The 19,773-nt window shown below is 45.0% G+C and overlaps 1 protein-coding gene across 1 annotated transcript in view; it reads left to right on the plus strand.

The window, feature by feature from the left end:
- Nucleotides 1-7,684: 7,684 nt before the first annotated feature.
- ITGB7 (integrin subunit beta 7) overlaps nucleotides 7,685-19,773 on the plus strand; it is a 108,278-nt gene continuing 96,189 nt past the window's right edge. The window contains exon 1 of the mRNA XM_083169604.1: nucleotides 7,685-8,069. Within this exon, the coding sequence (XP_083025730.1) occupies nucleotides 7,905-8,069 (165 nt within the window). The 5' untranslated portion in view covers nucleotides 7,685-7,904. The remainder of the gene's footprint in view (nucleotides 8,070-19,773) is intronic.

Here is a 19,773-nt window from a genome sequence, read left to right on the forward strand (position 1 = left end):
TTACACAGCTGGAAGTTTATAATGCGATATCAGATTTCTGCAAATTATTACTAATATACCACAGAGGCAGGTTATTCTTTATGCTCATATTGCTACAACTCACAGTGACTAACCAAAGAATCTGCTTATTCCGATAAACATAAAGCACTAACACCCATATCCACCCATCATAAATGTAATCATTGTTTTGCACACAGTTTAAAGTAATATACTGAATTACAGTTTATTTATTTAAAAAGGTTTGGTTTGTAAACTTTATACTACTTTTGCTTCACAAGCATGCTACAGCATACCTCCCATCTAGCCATGGAGTGGGGTGGATTTATGAATACTAGTTACTAGCGCATCACAATTATGGAACATCATAACAATAATGTCTGTGGCTACGAGAGCACAAACGGAGCAACACTGGAATTGCTTCATCGAGTGCCATCTGGTACATAGGCTTGTGCAGCCCATTTAATTAAGAGGTGCAACATTGGAGGGGCATGTCTCTCTCCACCTACTGAGCATGTGTATCACCACCTACTGGGCGTGTCTATCACCATCTACTGGGAGTGTCTACCACTGCCTACTGGGCGTGTCTATCTCTGCCTACTGGGTGTGTCTATTTCTGCCTACTGGATGTCAATGTAAACTAAATAGAAGGTGACTTATTTATGTACATGAGCTTTAGAATGAATCATTCCCCACATACACACTAGAAACAGAGACAGTGCGCTGCAAAAAATTACATTATAATGCCCATTACACATAATGCCACACACCGTAATTCCCATTATAAATAACACGACACACCATAATGCCTATTACATATTATGCCACTTAAGTGGCGCTTACCTACATGCTCTTTGCCAGAGGTAGATTGCTCAATGCCAGGGGTTACATGCTTGTTGCCAGGGGTTACATGCTTCTTGCCAGGGGTTTAATTCTCATTGCCATGTGGGATTACATTCTCATTGCCCAAGGGGGGAGTTACATGCTTGTTGAAAGGGGGGAGGTTACATGCTCATTGCTAGGGGAGTTACATGCTCATTGTTATGGGGAGTTACATGCTCATTGCCAGAGTAGGTGGGGTTACTTGCTAATTGACAGTTATATGTTCATTGCGAGTTGGGAGTTCTATGCTCATTGACAGAGAAGGGGGGGTTGCATGCTCATTGCCAAGGGGACTTACATGCTCATTGCCAAGGAGACTTGCATGCTTGTTGTCAAGGGGGTTCCTTTCTAACCAGCACTCCCACAATCAACACGTAGCGCTCCTCTGACAGACACCAGAGGTCCGGCCTCCCTAATAAAAAATAAACGCCCTGCACCATGCATTTACTCATATAGGCAGTGTGTGGGTGGCAGAACGGCGGTGGTGTGGGAGCAGTGATGCAGTGGGTTGTCACGCTGCGTAATCCTGAAATCCCAGCAATTTTAGGGCCAAATCCTAATCCTGATCCTGGGATTGGCCACCCTAGTGTAAACCAATCATCTTCTAGAATGTAAGCTCTCACGAGCAGGGCCCTCTCTCCTTATGTGCCTTTCTTAGAATATATAAACCTTTGCCACCCTGATAATTGCTTCAGTGTCCTGTCCCCTGGTGCAACTATCCATATTAACCATGTACTTGTCCTAAACTGTCTTGTACTGTAATTTGTTATGTGTTTTTGATTATAACTATGCTCTGTAAAGCGCTGCGGAATCTGTGTGCGCTATAAAAGAAACTGTTAATACATAAATAAATAAATCTTCTGTCATTTTTTTAAACACAGTCTGTAAAATAGGAGATAGAATCGGGTTGGTACTTCTTTAGCTCCACTTTATTTCACCTCAAGATTTCATACCTGTGGACCAGATGTTTGCCATTGAAAAACAAGATTAAACCCAAGAGTACACATGGAACAATACCTAAATGGACAACTAAATGTCTAGTTTAGCTAGAGTACACTGTCGGCGCTAGATCACAAATCTTCTGTATCATGGGGTCTAGTGATGAATGCTAAATCCAGCAATAAAAGGGGAAATTTACTAATATGAAAAACCTAGTTTTTCGTATTAGTATTTTCCCTACGACTGCATACGACTGTTTCAGTCGTATGCAAAGTCGTGTTCCGGAGGGGAATTTACAAAGCAGTCATATACGACTGCTTTGTAACCCTCCGATGGTGTAATGATTTGTATTAGCTGGCCATATATACGGCCGCTAATACGAATTCCTACAGGCAGTCTGCACGGATCAGTCAGATCCGTGCAGGCTGCAAGGTGTAAAAAAAAAATAGAAAAAAATAAATAAATAAATAAAAAAACAGAGTGGGGTCCCCCCCCACAGCCATAACCAGCACCAGGCTGAAAGAGCCGGGCCGGTAAATAAAAATCAGGGAACCCGACAAATAGGGGTTCCCCGATTTTTAACAACCAGCCCCAGGCTCCAGGTCCGGGGCTGGTTCCCAAAATACGGGGGACAAAATGACTAGGGGTCCCCCGTATTTTAAGAACCAGCCCCAGGCCAAACCAGCCAGCAGGGTAATGCCACAGCCGGGGGGAGACTTTTTGTACAAGTCCCCCCGGCCAAAGCATTAACCCTCTGACCAGTCAGCCTGGCCAGGGGCCCTTGGGGAGTGGGGACCCCCCTAATAAAGGGGTCCCCTCCCTCCAGGACTTACCTGACCAGGCTGAAGCCTGGTGCTGTCCCCGGTGGCCCTGTGCAGTGGCCACCGGGCTGATCTTGGTGTAAAAAAAAAGATGAATAAACTATTGTTTTAAACTGTGGAACTATGAGTCCCAGCAAGCCTCCCCCACAAGCTGGGACTTGGAGAACCACAATTCCCAGCCTGCGGGGCATTAAAGGGCCCGCTGGGTCTTGTAGTTCCACAGCAAAAAAAATAGTTAAATAAATACACACTGACACCTGAAAATTAAAAGTTTAATACATACATTACACACACACTGATACTTACCTATCTTGATCCCGTAGGTAGGTCCCAGAGTCTCGATCCGGTGCCTTGTCCTGGTTCCGGATCCATGTCGGCATTCTTCTGCATGTCGATCTTCATGTCGGCGTCCGGTCCGGGGTCCGAAGAAATCCATGGTTGACCTGTGGAAGGAAATCCTACTCACCCAGGTCCTCCATGGAAGTTCTTCTGGCTTGATCCGCAGTAGTCCAGGGCTTCTTCCTTCTTCTTCCTTCTTCTTCCTTCTTCTTCAAGCTGCCGGCGACTCCGGCAGCTCCCCGCTGCGGACTGAGAGGCGCAGAGATGTTTCCTCCTCTGCGCCTCTACTCAGAATGATTTCTGGCCAATCAGGAGCCGACTTTCTTCGCTCCTGATTGGCCGCTAGGCGGCCAATAGAAATCATACTGAGAAGAAGCGCTGAACAAGAAACATCTCTGTTGCCTCTTCTCAGTATGATTTCTATTGGCCGCCTAGCGGCCAATCAGGAGCCAAGAAAGTCGGCTCCTGATTGGCCAGAAATCATTCCGAGTAGAGGCTGCAGAGGAGGAAACATCTCTGCGCCTCTCAGACCGCAGCGGGGAGCTGCCGGAGTCGCCAGCAGCTTGAAGAAGAAGGAAGAAGATGGAAGAAGAAGGAAGAAGCCCTGGACTACTGCGGATCAAGCCAGAAGAACTTCCATGGAGGACCTGGGTGAGTAGGATTTCCTTCCACAGGTCCACCATGGATTTCTTCGGACCCCGGACGCCGACGCCGACATGAAGATCGACATGCAGAAGAATGCCGACATGGATCCGGAACCAGGACAAGGCACCGGATCAAGACTCTGGGACCTACCTACGGGTCAAGATAGGTAAGTATCAGTGTGTGTGTAATGTATGTATTAAACTTTTATTTTTCAGGTGTCAGTGTGTATTTATTTAACTATTTTTTTTTACTGTGGAACTACAAGACCCAGGCCCTTTAATGCCCCGCAGGCTGGGACTTGTGGTTCTCCAAGTCCTAGCTTGCGGGGGAGGCTTGCTGGGACTCATAGTTCCACAGTTTAAAACAATAGTTTATTCATCTTTTTTTTACACCAAGATCAGCCCGGTGGCCACCGCACAGGGCCACCGGGGACAGCACCAGGCTTCAGCCTGGTCAGGTAAGTCCTGGAGGGGGGGGACCCCTTTATTGGGGGGATCCCCACTCCCACAGAGCCCCTGGCCAGGCTGACTGGTCAGAGGGCTGAATGCTTTGGCCGGGGGGACTTGTATAAAAAGTCTCCCCCCGGATGTGGCATTACCCTGCTGGCTGGTTTAGCCTGGGGCTGGTTCTGAAAATACGGGGCACCCCTAGCCATATGTCCCCAATATTTTGGGAACCAGCCCCGGACCTGGAGCCTGGGGCTGGTTGTCAAAAATCGGGGAACCCCTATTTGTCAGGTTCCCTGATTTTTAATTACCGGCCCCGGCTCTTTCAGCCTGGTGCTGGTTAAAGCTGTGGGGGAACCCCACGCTGTTTTTAAAAAAAAAAAAAATTATTTATTTTTCTATTTTTTTTACACTAAAGCCTGCACGGATCTGACTGATCCGTGCAGGCTAAAGCCAAATACGACAATCAAGGTGTATTTTCCTGTCGTATCTTCGTGCCTGTTTTACACCAATTAGCAGCCGTATTATCAATACGGCTGCTTAGTAAATCAGGAACCACCATTCTTTTGAATGGTGATTCCTGTCGTATACTATCGGTGGTGTAGACCAGGGGTGTCAAACTCAAATTCATCGGGGGCCGCATCAGCAGTTTGGTCACCCTCAAAGGGCCGCTGTATAATAATAATGCAATGACACCACAGGCTGCTCCCGCTGTATAATAATAATGCAATGACACCACAGGCTGCTCCCACTGTATAATAATAATGCAATGACAGCACAGGCTGCTCCCGCTGTATAATATAACAATAGTAATGCCATGACACAAATTATTATACAGGAGGAGCAGCCTGTGGTGTCATTGCATTATTATTATACAGAGGGAGCAGCCTGTGGTGTCATGGCATTACTTTTATATTATACAGGGGGAGCAGCCTGTGGTGTCATGGCATTATTATTATACAGGGGGAGCAGCCTGTGGTGTCATGGCATAATGCCATGACACCACAGGCTGCCCCCCCTGTACAATAATAATGACACCACATTCTGCTCCCCCTGTATAATATAAAAGTAATGCCATGACACCACCATCAGATATATTGTTTTTTTATTTAACTTACTGTATTTTATCCCTCAGGCTCCTTTACTGCTGCTGCAGCTCCAGTAATTTCAATTCCACTCTCTGCGCCACGGCCTGTCCTGCTGTGGCCCCCCGACTCGGCCTGCCGTCCTTCCTCTCTGCAGATGCGTGGGTGGGAGGCATCATCGTCATGACATCCCAACCCAGCGTCTGCCACTGCCTCGATAAGAGGGAACAGGCTGCCGGGCCCTCCTCCACGTAGTCGTGGAGACCGGCGGCCATGTTCCTGTGGCCGCAGACATCTTAAAAGACCACAGGAACATGGCCGCCGGCAGTGCAAAAAAACCCTCTAAAAAAAGATCTAAAAAAAGAGAATAAAAGGTGAAGGCTGGCGGTGGCTGCGCGGGCCACATGACGAGGTCTGTCGGGCCGGATTTGGCCCGCGGGCCTTGTGTTTGACACCCGTGGTGTAGACATTCGTATTTGTAAATACAAATACGAATTGCTGTATTTTTGAGATAGTATATCCCGAAAATACAAATGTGTAATAAATCTGCCTAGGGTAGCAAATAATGTATTTGCATTGCATGGGATCCCCTTATTCTTCTGAGAGCCTTGATGGCTCTAATCCAAGCAAGATAGCATGCCAATATGCATGGCAATCGCTGCACTGCACTGTGGACCTTATTCTGGTCTGTTCGTAGGTCGTCGTGCATTTGCACAGGGCCGATGTTTGCGCTTTGCGCATGAGGATTTCTGCGCATGTGCATGCGCTTGGTGCATGCGGCCATGGCAAACAGAATGCATGGCAAACAGAATGCACGCACCCAACCTTGCGGCAGGTGGGCATGGGCTTCCACATTAGCATATGGGAACGCCCAGCTAATGCGGCCGTGATGGACATACGGGGGGTGGGGGGGGCGGACAGCTGACATCACCGGATGTCAGCTGCCCGCCCTCTACCTCCTGAAAGTGCACGCATATGTAAGGTTGCTCAGAGCACTGTGGGGTATAATATTATAATACTGGGGAGGTACTGTGGGGTATAATATAATACTGGGGAAGCACTGTGGGGTATAATATAATACTGGGGAAGCACTGTGGGGTGTGATATTATAATACTGTGGAAGCACTGTGGGGTATAATATTATAATACTGGGGAAGCACTGTGGGGTATAATATAATACTGGGGAAGCACTGTGGGGTGTGATATTATAATACTGTGGAAGCACTGTGGGGTATAATATTATAATACTGGGGAAGCACTGTGGGGTATAATATTATAATACTGTGGAAGCACTGTGGTGTATAATATTATAATACTGGGGAAGCACCGTGGGGTATAATATTATAATACTGGGGAGGCACTGTGGGGTGTGATATTATAATACTGGGGAAGCACTGTGGGGTGTGATATTATAATACTGTGGAAGCACTGTGGGGAATAATATTATAATACTGGGGAAGCACTGTGGGGTGTGATATTATAATACTGGGGAAGCACTGTGGGTTATAATATTATAATACTGGGGAGGCACTGTGGGGTGTGATATTATAATACTGTGGAAGCACTGTGGGGAATAATATTATAATACTGGGGAAGCACTGTGGGGTGTGATATTATAATACTGGGGAAGCACTGTATGGTGCAATATAATACTGGGGAGGCACTGTGGGGTATAATATTATAATACTGGGGAAGCACTGTGGGGTGTGATATTATAATACTGGGGAAGCACTGTATGGTGCAATATAATACTGGGGAGGCACTGTGGGGTATAATATTATAATACTGGTGAGGCACTGTGGGGTATAATATTATAATACTGGGGAAGCACTGTGGGGTGTGATATTATAATATTGTGGAAGCACTGTACGGTGCAATATAATACTGGGGAGGCACTGTGGGGTATAATATTATAATACTGGTGAGGCACTGTGGGGTATAATATTATAATACTGGGGAAGCACTGTGGGGTGTGATATTATAATACTGGGGAAGCACTGTGGGGTGTGATATTATAATACTGTGGAAGCACTGTGGGGAATAATATTATAATACTGGGGAAGCACTGTGGGGTGTGATATTATAATACTGGGGAAGCACTGTGGGGTATAATATTATAATACTGGTGAGGCACTGTGGGGTATAATATTATAATACTGGGGAGGCACTGTGGGGTATAATATTATAATACTGGTGAGGCACTGTGGGGTATAATATTATAATACTGGGGAAGCACTGTGGGGTGTGATATTATAATACTGGGGAAGCACTGTGGGGTGTGATATTATAATACTGTGGAAGCACTGTGGGGAATAATATTATAATACTGGGGAAGCACTGTGGGGTGTGATATTATAATACTGGGGAAGCACTGTGGGTTATAATATTATGTAACACCCCATAACTGTGGAATAATATGTGCCGTGTATTCCAGTTAACCAGGGGTTAATATACCTCAGCACCAGGCACAGTTCAGCCCTAAAGAGTTAAACACAGACAGGCTGGAGTGTGACAGGAAGAGAGAGGTCAGAGGTGATCTGAGCCAGCAGCATGAGAGAGGAGGAAAGGCAGAGCACATGAAGAGGAGACTTCTCCTGCAGCTGAGTGACACTGTGCTTAAGGAGTAAGCAGTGTAGCCTGTGAGCGTGTGGAGAACTCCTGTATAGAGAGATAGAGGAGGACAACAGCGTGGCATCTGTGACCCCTGACCTGCCAGACGCTTCAGCAGCAGCAGAGAGCTCCAGCAATAAATGACAGCCTGTGAGAGAAGGAGCCAGTCGTGCAGAGTGTACACAGTCCAAGAGAATACAGCAGCTCAAGGCCCAGCAGTGAGAGCCCAGCACACAGCAGAGTCTGGACACCATAGAAGACAGGAGGCAGAGACTGGTCAGAACCAGCACCAGCAGCAGCTACAGGTACACTACTGCACACTGCCCCCACCTAGCACACCCAGTTAGGTTGCCTGCCCGACACCTAGTACAGCCAGCGGCCCTGTGTAGCTGAGTGTGGCAACGCTGAGGCGCCCGCACTAGCAGTCCCCGGAGGGTACACAGCGATGGGCGAAGATTCACTGACCCCAGCCAGAGTCAAGACCTCCCCAGTCTTTCCCAAGACCTCCCCTTCACCGTCTTTACCCATTCCTCATAGAAGAATCCCAGAATTGCCACTGTAGTGGGTTTAGTGAAAACCCATAAGAGAAGCTAGGACAATCCCTCAGGATTTGTGATAGTTCACTTTTTCTTCACCTTTAAAGTATAGTTAATGGAACACTAGTGCCACCCGGTGGCTTAAGGACCAAACTGCGACCTCATATAGAATTAATAGGAAAAGCCAGCAACTACATTAAGTCCTATGCATAGGCCTCCATCGGGACTGACTGGTCTTATTAACAGAGAGTGTACCCGGGTACTTAGAGTGAGTTGAGTATTGATTTTATGGTATATCGCATTTGTATGCATAGTGTGAGTTGTATTGCATTGATTGTATTCTGATATTGTGGAATTGTTGTGACGTCATTACGTAAAGAAGGCAGCCGTTCCCAATGGCCGTCTTACAATAAAAGGTCAAAGTAATTCTATTGTCGACTGTTCTGTGCCACCATCCTGTATCACGAGAAGACTCCTGACTGGAATCCGTGAGACCGAGGAAACACGACCCCCACCGCATCCCACCAGGTAACCCTATCCAGGTGTTTACAATTATAATACTGGGGAGGCACTGTGGGGTGTGATATTATAATATTGTGGAAGCACTGTGGGAAATAATATTATAATACTGGGGAAGCACTGTGGGGTGTGATATTATAATACTGGGGAAGCACTGTGGGTTATAATATTATAATACTGGGGAGGCACTGTGGGGTGTGATATTATAATACTGTGGAAGCACTGTGGGGTGTGATATTATAATACTGGGGAAGCACTGTATGGTGCAATATAATACTGGGGAGGCACTGTGGGGTATAATATTATAATACTGGGGAAGCACTGTGGGGTGTGATATTATAATACTGGGGAAGCACTGTATGGTGCAATATAATACTGGGGAGGCACTGTGGGGTATAATATTATAATACTGGTGAGGCACTGTGGGGTATAATATTATAATACTGGGGAAGCACTGTGGGGTGTGATATTATAATATTGTGGAAGCACTGTACGGTGCAATATAATACTGGGGAGGCACTGTGGGGTATAATATTATAATACTGGTGAGGCACTGTGGGGTATAATATTATAATGCTGGGGAGGCACTATGGGGTGTAATATTATAATACTGTGGAAGCACTGTACGGTACGATATAATACTGGGGAGGCACTGTGGGTTATAATATTATAGCATTAATCTGGAATTAGTAACACATATCTGCTTTACTTGATATAAATACATATTCATACAAAATAGAAATGTTTTACAAATGCATTGCCATAAGTATTTAAGCAGACACCATACACAGAATAATCTTGAATTGTTAACACTATTTTTTTTTTTTATATACATCTATGAGAATGACCCTCTAATGTTTGTAGACTACACTTATTGCTAAAATATATTTATGGGAAATAAAGCTCACTTTTGCCTTTACAGGTTGTGCACATGTATTTACTAAAGATCGAATGGGTACGAATGTACCCATTCCTACCCATTTGATCCCATATGTGGCCAGGACTTGATGGTTGATGGTTGCCATTTTTACGAGCGGCAATCTCTGGCAAATTCGACTGTATGAATGATTAGACTATCGATGGAACTCGACAGTATATGGCCATAGAGTTCTATTATATTGTCTAATTTACTATCATTCCTATGAGGGAATTCGTATGCAAATTTAGCTCAAAATACCAATGGAAAATACGACACATTTTGCATTAATATTCCCCATCACAAGCATGAAATCAGCCTGATCTAGGCTGGAGCTGACATCCTCCTCTAACAGGCTTTGGAATGCAAGTCCCAGTATGCAGGGCATTAATGGGCCACTGTAGTTCTACTGTGAAACCAATGGTAAAATAAAGACCCATCTTTGCAGCCTTCTCCAGCACTGGATTCATTCCATCCCTCCAAGTTTATTTATTTTTCAGAAAAAAAGATTGGCTGTAGGTGTCTCCATTTCATTTTCCCCCGGTATTCGGGAAACCAGGACCAGCTCAAAGAGCCAGGGGCTGCTTTTACTCAGGAGGGGGACCCCACACCATATTTTTTATTATTATATATTTATTCTTCTATTTTTTACACAGAGAAGCCTGCATGAGTCTGACTGATCCATACAGGCTTCGGCAAAATACGGATAGAAAATCTGTCGCATTTTCCATTCATATTTTCTGCTGGATTCATAGCCGAATTCAGCAGTATGAATGTTAGTAAACGAGCGACCACCATAGAACTCATGGCTATATCTGGCCGAGTTATATCCATGGTGTCATCATTCATACACCCAAATTCGGCTGAAGTAGCCATTTGTAATATTGCAAATCAGCCGAATTCTGCACCTAGTAAATCAGCAAACCTTTGATCCCATCCGTATTTAAGATCAGATGGGTATGACTGGGTGCATTTGTACCCATTCGAGCATAGTAAATTTGCCCCAGGTCAGTAGGTGATGCCTGCCAGGGGCGGATTGGTGAGGAGATCCAGCCCGGGAAAAGTTTTGAAGCAGATACTGGTAATGGTAATTGCCCCCACAAATTAGTTGCCTTAGGTCCCCGACAAACCCAACTCTGGTCCTTGAAAACTGATAAAGACCTTTATCACTTTTGAGAGTGATAATGTACCAGCCAATCGGCTTCTAACTGCCATGTTACAGGCTTTGTTTGAAAAATGGCAATCAGGAGCTGGTTGGTTGGTAGTTTACCACTCTCCACTTTATCACATTCAATGATTAGTACATCTGGACCCCAGTAACTATAGAGTCTTCCACTGTGGCAAAAAGCTGCTACATTAGGCAGACCTAAATTTGTATAAAAGCCATATGGCTATATCCTAATGCACAGTTTGTTGGTAGATTACATAAGGATGGGGCAGTATGCTCTTTAGGACTGGCATTAAAGTCACAGGGTGATATTTAATAGGATGAGAGATTCAGAAAGTGAGAGATTTGGTAAGAAATCTCCAGTTTGTTTAAAGTGGCAATCATTTACACTTCAAAATCAAACTGGTTTTGCAGTGTAAATGATTGCCACTTTAAAAAAAAAACCACTGGAGATTTCTTACTAAATCTCTCACTTTCTGAATCTCTCATCCTATTAAATCTCACCTTACAGAGTAATTCTTCACCAAATAATCTTTGTATTTTATTGCCATATATAAACAAGCTCATAACTACTGCTTCTGTAAATCCAGACCTTCAAGCTATATAGGTGCGTACACACGTACAGATTTTTCTGTCTGATCTATCTGGTGGGAACAAAAACCTGGAAATGTATGGGAGCAACTGACAATCAAAAAATTGGGTACTTATGTATTATCTGGGCTGCCGATTTTTTGATTGTATGCCTTAACTTAAGGCATACAATCAGATGCGATGCGATGCGATATCGCATCGCATACGACCATATCGCATGCAATGCGATGCAATGCCCCGATTTTTCCATAGGATTCAATGTTAAAATGGACTGAGTCCATTTTAGCATGGAATTCAATGGGAAAAAGGGGTCCTTTTCATACCCCTACTATCCAAGTGGGCATGGAGTTGGATATAAACCTGTGGCGAGCGTAGCGAGCCACCGAGCCCAAAGCGTGGCGAGCGAAGCGAGCCCCGCGAGGGGACGGTATTCTGTGTCCCCTCGCGGGGCTCGCTACGCTCGCCACCGGTTTATATCCAACTCCATGCCCACTTGGATAGTAGGGGTATGAAAAGGACCCCTTTTCCCATTGAATTCCATGTTAAAATGGACTCAGTCCATTTTAACATTGAATCCTATGGAAAAACCGGGTCCATCGCATCGCATCGCATGCGATATGGTCGGATGCGATGCTATGGACCCGATTTCAAAATCGGCAGCCCAGTTAGTACATAAGTACCAAAAATTGTTCCCAAACACTTGAAAACAGAGAGTGATCGGTCAGACAAATTGTTTAAATCATTTACAAATTTATCAAAGCAGATATTTTTTCTGTTTTCCTGCATTTGGGTGGACATTTTTGATTGTCAGTTGCTCCCATACATTTCCAGGTTTTTGTTTCCACCAGATAGATCAGACAGAAAAATCTGTACGTGTGTACGCACCTCAGAGATGGCTTTTGGGAAAACCGGGATTGTGAAGAGAATTTAAGTAATCAGAATGTTATTTTTTAGCTATGGATCTGCATTCTGCTCTGCTGCCACTAGATGGCAGCAATTACTGGTTAATCTAGTCTCATATCTTTTTCCCCTGGGTGGACATGCTGGGTGAAATGTAATAGGATGAGAGATTCAGAAAGTGGGAGATTTGGTAATAAATATCCAGTTATTTTTAAAGCGGCAATCTTTTTAACTGCAAAATCAAACTGTTTCTGCAGTGTAAATGATTGCCGCTTTAAAAAAACCTGGAGATTTCTTACCAAATCTCTCACTTTCTGAATCTCTCATCCTATTACGTTTCACCCTATAACTGTGCTTATTTCTGACCTGTATGACACACCGGTGCCTAGCATGTTGTCTGTTAGATTTGGTCAAAACACCTACAAACCTAGACCAATGTTATGTTCACCTACATCGTTGGGTATTGTATTTCCTGGGGCACTGGTTTCTTACATTTTGGTCTGTATATTATTATATTATAATTTTATTTATAAGGCGCCACAAGTGTTTTGCAGCGCCGTACAAAAGATACTGTATAATGTCTATTACTCTCTAGGTTTGCAAGGTCTGGTTATGTTTACGCTGAAGAAAATGCGTTTAATGCTGGGTACACACCAGGACGACTAGGGCCCGATCCCCTCAATCTAGATCCAATTCCGACCAATTGGATGTAGATTGTGTGGTGATTGGGCCCTTTTCTGTCCTGGTGTGGACCGATACCAATCCGATGCGCGGTCCCGCGGGTTGGTCGGTCGTTATTGAGATCCTACCTGCTGCAGGTAGGATCTCAATGACGACCATACAGCCGGGTGCGGGTCGCCATCGGATCGGACCCGCTCACGGTGCACATCGTGAGCGGGTCGTGCCCCCCCGCGTCACCGTGAGCGGGTCGGACGAGCCACTGACGACCCGCTCACGATGTGCATCGTGAGCGGGTCGTCCTGGTGTGTACCCTACATAAGAGGAGACATGATCAATATCTACAAATATATCAGTGGTCAGTATAGGGAACTTTCAGGAGCTCTGTTTACTTTGAGGACTATATATAGGACATGCAGTGAGATTAGAGCAGAAGAGATTTTGTACCTTCAGAAGGAAGGGATTCTTTACGGTCAGGGAAGTTAAAGTTTGGAATTCTCTGCCAGAAGAAGTAGGGCTGATAGTCCCAATAAATACATTTAAGAGAGGGCTATACAAATTTCTAGCAGAGAAAAGAATACAGGGTTACACCCCTCAGGATGATGTTCATTAAGGGGAACGGTAAGTGACACATTGGCCACTAAATAAGGGGTCGCTAAGCTTGATATTAGTTATGTCACGTACATAATAATATAGGTTGAACATGATGGACAATTGTCTTTTTTCCACCTCACAACCTATGTACAGTAACTACTGATTGACAGCTATCTTTCTTGATATTCCTAGTCCTGTTATTTTTGTCTGACATTTGCTGCCAGTATTTTATTGCTTTATTTAGTAACTAATCTTATTTGTCACCACTTTGAGTGTATGCAATGAAATCTGGTATTCTCATTGTTTTGCTATTATTCTTATTTTAATGGAAACCAAGACACAGCAGTGTTATGTTTCACAAGTGGGTAGTGGATTCCCTGTGGCAGATAATGCCATTATCTGAGAGAACCGGTGCGTGATCTGCTCTTACAGTGCAGTGTTCTAACAGAGATCACGTTACATTTACACGTTATGGGGCCCATTTGTGGTTATTTCACAGAAAACACAGGTTTTAAGGGGTTAGCTGCAAATATTAAGTAACTCGGGAATGTATCTATGAGGGACCACAGATATCTCCGATCCCCACACTCACCCCTCCTCTCCTTTGCCTACCACGTTCGCAGTTGCATCCCCCATAGGTTTTTATGGGGGATACGATCCTGACCGTTGTACCACTATCGGGCAGCATTGCATTGGTTACCTACCGCCATTCTGAGACCATGGCATCTAGAAGGGTATGCACATCACTGCCTCAATGGGCACTATAGATTTAGTTTTATAGGAGCCTTTAGAGGTGAGAGGAATGGGTAATGACAAGAAGAAAACATAGGAAAATGTTGAGAACAGTGTAGAATTTACAGGTGGGCAGGGAATGAGTTAGTTGAAAGCTGGAGCCTGAGAGGGGAGTTGGAGAGTGAGGTGCTGACAGGGAACTGCAGATGTGAGCGGGTAAACAACTGGCAGTTAAAAGCAAAAGGCATCTGTGAAATAGCAGGGAAATTGACAGCAGGGAAGGCAGCAGCAGAGAAGCTAAACATCAACTAAAGAGAGTACAGGCCTACATGTAACTGTGGGGCAGATGTACTAAGACTGGTAATGTGATAAAATAGACCACAAGCCACTGCACTTTCTGACTGAAGCACCTTGGCACTGGACACTTTATTGCACTTGCACTTTCCTGGAGACGCACAAGCACTTTACTTGGACTCTGGAGGCATTTGGACGTAAGCTTACTGCGGTGGTGCCGCAGACTGGTTCCATCTTCAGTATAGCCCACCGCAGTGCATCCATATGGTGAGATACCCATTTATTTCCAGACTGTCAAAACCACATCTGAGACCAGAAGTGCACCCACGTCCCCATATGAGCATTGCAATCAGTGTTGTATTTTTTTGCTTATTTTCTTTATGCATTCTTTCTTTTGTGTATACATTGTATCCTAATAAATCCTGTTGAAATTAATTGGATTTGTGTCAAAATAACATCTTTCAGGTATAGTGCGCCAAACTCCATATAAACCCTTTTGATCCACTATTTGTGTAAGCGGCAGTATTAATGTGAGTCCTTTGTGCATGTGGCACTACTATACTGTGGGCACTATTTGTGTTAGCGGCACTACTACTGCAGGCACTAGATGCTACTTAAGGGGGAGGAGAGAGTAAGAAGGAGTCTGTCTCTGTGTATGTTATATACGTAAGTGGCACTACTAATGCGGGTGCTATTTTTGTAAGTGACACTAATATTGAGGGCCTTATGTGTGTAATCGGCACTACTACTGCGGGCACGAAGTGCGTAAGCTACACTAGTGGTTGCTATGTGCATAAGCGGCACTACTACTGTGGGTGCTTTTTGCATAAGCGGCACTACTACTGCTAGTGCTATAAGCGGGACTACTACAGAAGACATAAAGTGCGTAAGCTACACTAGTGGTTGCTATGTGCATAAGCGGCACTACTACTGCTAGTGCTATAAGCGGGACTACTACAGAAGACACAAAGTGCGTAAGCTACACTAGTGGTTGCTATGTGCATAAGCGGCACGGTACTTGTGTATTATAGCGGCGCCCATCGCATCGCATACCATAAGGCATGCGATGGTATGCGATGCGACGCGATATCGCGTGATATTGTACAATGTCATACAATTTTAAAATTGTATGACATTGTGTATGGCATAGCATACAATGCCATACAATGCGATGCAATTAAAAATTGTATAAGCACCCTAATGGGTGCTTACAATGTGAAATGCACCCCCACGCCACCCCCCCCCCCCCCCATCACTATAAACGTGAACCCAAAGCGTGGCGAGCGCAGCGAGCCTGTGAGGGGCGGCGGTACGCATCCTCCGACCTTTTCATACCCCCACTATCCACGTCGGCGTGGAGTTGAGAATAGAAAGTGTGGTGAGCGCAGCGAGCCACCGAGCCCGAAGCGTGGCGAGCGCAGGGAGCCCCGCGAGGGGACGCCGATACCTTCACAGGAATCGGCATCCCCCCGCGGGCTTCACAGGTATCCGCGTCCCCTCGCGGGGCACGCTGCGCTCGCCACGCATCGGACTCGGTGGCTCGCTGCACTCGCCACACTTTCTATTCTCAACTCCACGCCGACGTGGATAGTGGGGATATGAAAAGGTCGGAGGACGCGTATCGCCGCCCCTCGCGGGCTCGATGCGCTCGCCACGCTTCGGGTTCACGTTTATAGTGGGGGGGTGGGGGGTGGCGTGGGGGTGCATTTCACATTGTAAGCACCCATTTGGGTGCTTAAAAGCACCCTTTAGGGTGCTTATACAATGTTTCATCGCATAGGGGGCCAAAATCGCGTCGCATCGCATGCCATCGGGTGCATGGCATGCGATACGATAAAATCATTGCGCGATGTACATCGGGGGCGCCGCTATAATACACAAGTACCAGCAGCACTACTACTGTGAGCGCTATTTGCATAAGCGGCACTACTCTGCTAGTGCTATAAGCGGGACTACTACAGGGGGTGATATATGTGTAAGCACAACTACTACTGCGGGAACTATAGGGGGTAATTCAGACTGAGTGAATGCTTGCAAATTCGTAGTGACCTCGCCAGAGTGAAATCCCGTCTTACGCATTATGTGTTTGTTGTGCAAATAGATGTGTATGGCTGCAAATCTATTCACAGCCGTGTGCAATGAAAACAGGCATATCCGGCCTGTTGCTGACCTCAAACACCCTCCTTTAAAACACTTGATCCTTATATCATTGTAAGGATATCCTTATGTCTACCCACCGCATGTTTAAATTGTTCCACTGTCTCACCTTTACCACCTCTGATGGGAGGCTATTCCATTTATCCACTACCCTTTCTTAATTTTTCCTCAGAATTCCCCTGAACTTCCCTCCCTCCAGTGTCAGTGCATGTCCTCGTGGTCTTCTAATACTTCACTCATTTAAAGAATGTTTCCCTCCAGGACTTGTTAAACACTTGATCTATTTGAATGTTCCTTTCTCTGCTCCAAAGTATACATATTGAGATTTTTTGGGTACGTTTTGTGATGCAGGCCATGTACCATTTTAGTTGCCCTTCATTGTAATGTCTGTAAAATATTTATATCCTGCTGGAGATATGACCTCCATTACTGGACAAAGTATTCTAGATGAGGTCATACCAATGACTTACACATTCGTGTTAAGTGTAAGGGGCACTACTGTGTAGTGTAACGTGAAAAAGGGGCACTACTATGTGGTGTAATAGGAGGGGGTCTATTTTCACTTGTGATACTAACCTTGCAGGACACGCATCAGCATCCCAAGCTTTATAAATAAACACTTTCCCATATATATATATATATATATATATATATATATATATATATATATATATATATATATATATATATATATATATATATATATATATATATATATATATATATATATATATATATATATATATATATATATATATCAGACTCGTTTTTCTGGCGCACTCATGTGAACAGCCCTGCATGAACAGCGACTTCCCCCGGCAGAGTGTCTTTTTTGCATCAGCAACTATTGCTGCGGTTGAGGTCACGCTTCGCCCCATTTTTGGGCCAGCCACGACTTCATCAATGAAAGCCTTGAATTCGACAGTGAAAACCTCTGAACTGCCTTTGAATGCATGCAGCTCAAAACACTGAAGAACACATTCTACCTGACACACCAAATGCAAATGCCCTCACTTCCAGCTATAAATCACCCAGAATTCTATTAGTCATGTTACACCAGTTCCTTATCTACAATATCATACAAAACTTGTTGAAAAGTGTCTGTTTTCTATCTTCTCTGCTTGGGACTAATCCACTTTTTGGCAAGAGCTGCGTAGTTTGTCAGTTATGATTTTCCAGTAAAGTGAGGAACAAGTTTTATATAAGTACTGTGGTTTTGTTAGTTATAATACATCAGTCAATCAATCAATCAATCAATTCAGTTATTTATTTATCTAGGCCAGAGTTCCCTAACTCAATTGATCTACAGATATATCTACAGACGCTGCCAAATTCATCGGGACTGGCGTCACAAATGGGTTGGCGCATTTACATGCATAGCCCTATCCAAGGAGGGGCGACAGGGGTGGTCGTCCTAGGCCTCCCACATATTAGGGGCCCCCACACTCTCCCCCTGAATTGTGCACGCAGCTGGTACTGAATTCGGAGCACAGCATGATTTAGCTGTGTCTCAGATTTCCCCCTGCTGATGTCACTTTCTGCCTCTCGCGGGATTTCACAGTTACTGCTGCTGGGATTTCTGTGATATCCCGAAGCTGAGATTGAGGCGGCACCATTTCACTCTCAGTCTCAGCTCCAGGGTCGAAATTAGGGGTCAGACCGCCCCTAGGCACAACATTTTTGGCCGCAGCCCCCTCATATTTTAACTAGAGATGTGCGGCGGCCACTTTTTCGGGTTTTGGTTTTGGTTTTGGATCTGGATCTCCCTTCGTGTTTTGGATCTGGATTGGTTTTGGCAAAACCACCCTTGCGGGTTTTGGTTTTGGATCTGGATTTATTTGGAAAAATGCTAAAAATTGCTAAAATAATAGTTTTCGGGCCTGTTTTTGCCCCTAAAGTGTTATTAAGCTCAATAACATTAGTTTCCACTCATTTCTAGACAATTTTGATCACTTCACAGCTCACAAAATCGTTTTCATATACTGTAGTAGGGCCATAAGGTTATCCCAAGGTAGCTGGATGACTAATCTAGGCGACAGCAGTGGGCATCACATACATGTGGACCTTACACTTCCAACCTGGCACATGTTGGAAGCAGAGCAGCACTACAGGGGCAGACAGGGTGGCAGTTTAATAACCCCCCCACCTTGTAGCTGCGCTCCTCTGTTAGAACCTCCACACAAGTACCAAGAGCCCAATGTGGATTGATTTTGCAGTTTGGCATGTGCAGCCAAGGAGCAGTGGGTGTTTGGTGCAGCATTGACTGTGTCTGCAAGGTAGTATCTGATTGGATCAGTTTAATATCTAACAAGACCCCTATCTGGCGTGAGGTCACGTGGTTTGTGAAGTTACCACCTCCTTATCAAACTTGATCAGACAGGCTAGGCGTGCGTTCTATTTCCTCCCTCACCACTTCACCACATTACATGTGTTCCTCCCGAAGCCACGCACTTGGTCTAGTACGCTGACCATCAGCAGCTGTTGGGACTACGTCTTCCCAAACATTTATCAATCCATCCATACTATCCCAAAAGGAGGATAAATACTCTGGATGTCACTGATGACATATATTCTTCCCCAATAGAGAAGGACCGATCTTCGTTCAAAGCTATACTAGTAGCTGCGCTCCTCTGGTAGAAGATCCAATCAAGTACCAAAACCCCTGTTTGGCTTGATTGTGCAATCTTCCTCATGTTCAGCCAAGGAGCAGTGGGCGTTTCGTGCAGCACTTATTTAGTCTGCAAGGTAGTATCTGATTAGATCAGTTTAATATCTAACAAGACCCCTATCTGGCGTGAGGTCACATGGTTTCTGAACGCTGGGAGCATTACCAGTTGCCTCCTCATCCATCACCTAATGGGTGGAGGGGGGTGGGGTAATTGGTGGCAGGGGTGGGGTAATTGGTGGCCTCCACCTCTCTAGGA

The sequence above is a fragment of the Crinia signifera genome, chromosome 2 (assembly GCF_055691185.1).
Source record: "Crinia signifera chromosome 2, ASM5569118v1, whole genome shotgun sequence".
Classification (NCBI taxonomy): domain Eukaryota; kingdom Metazoa; phylum Chordata; class Amphibia; order Anura; family Myobatrachidae; genus Crinia; species Crinia signifera.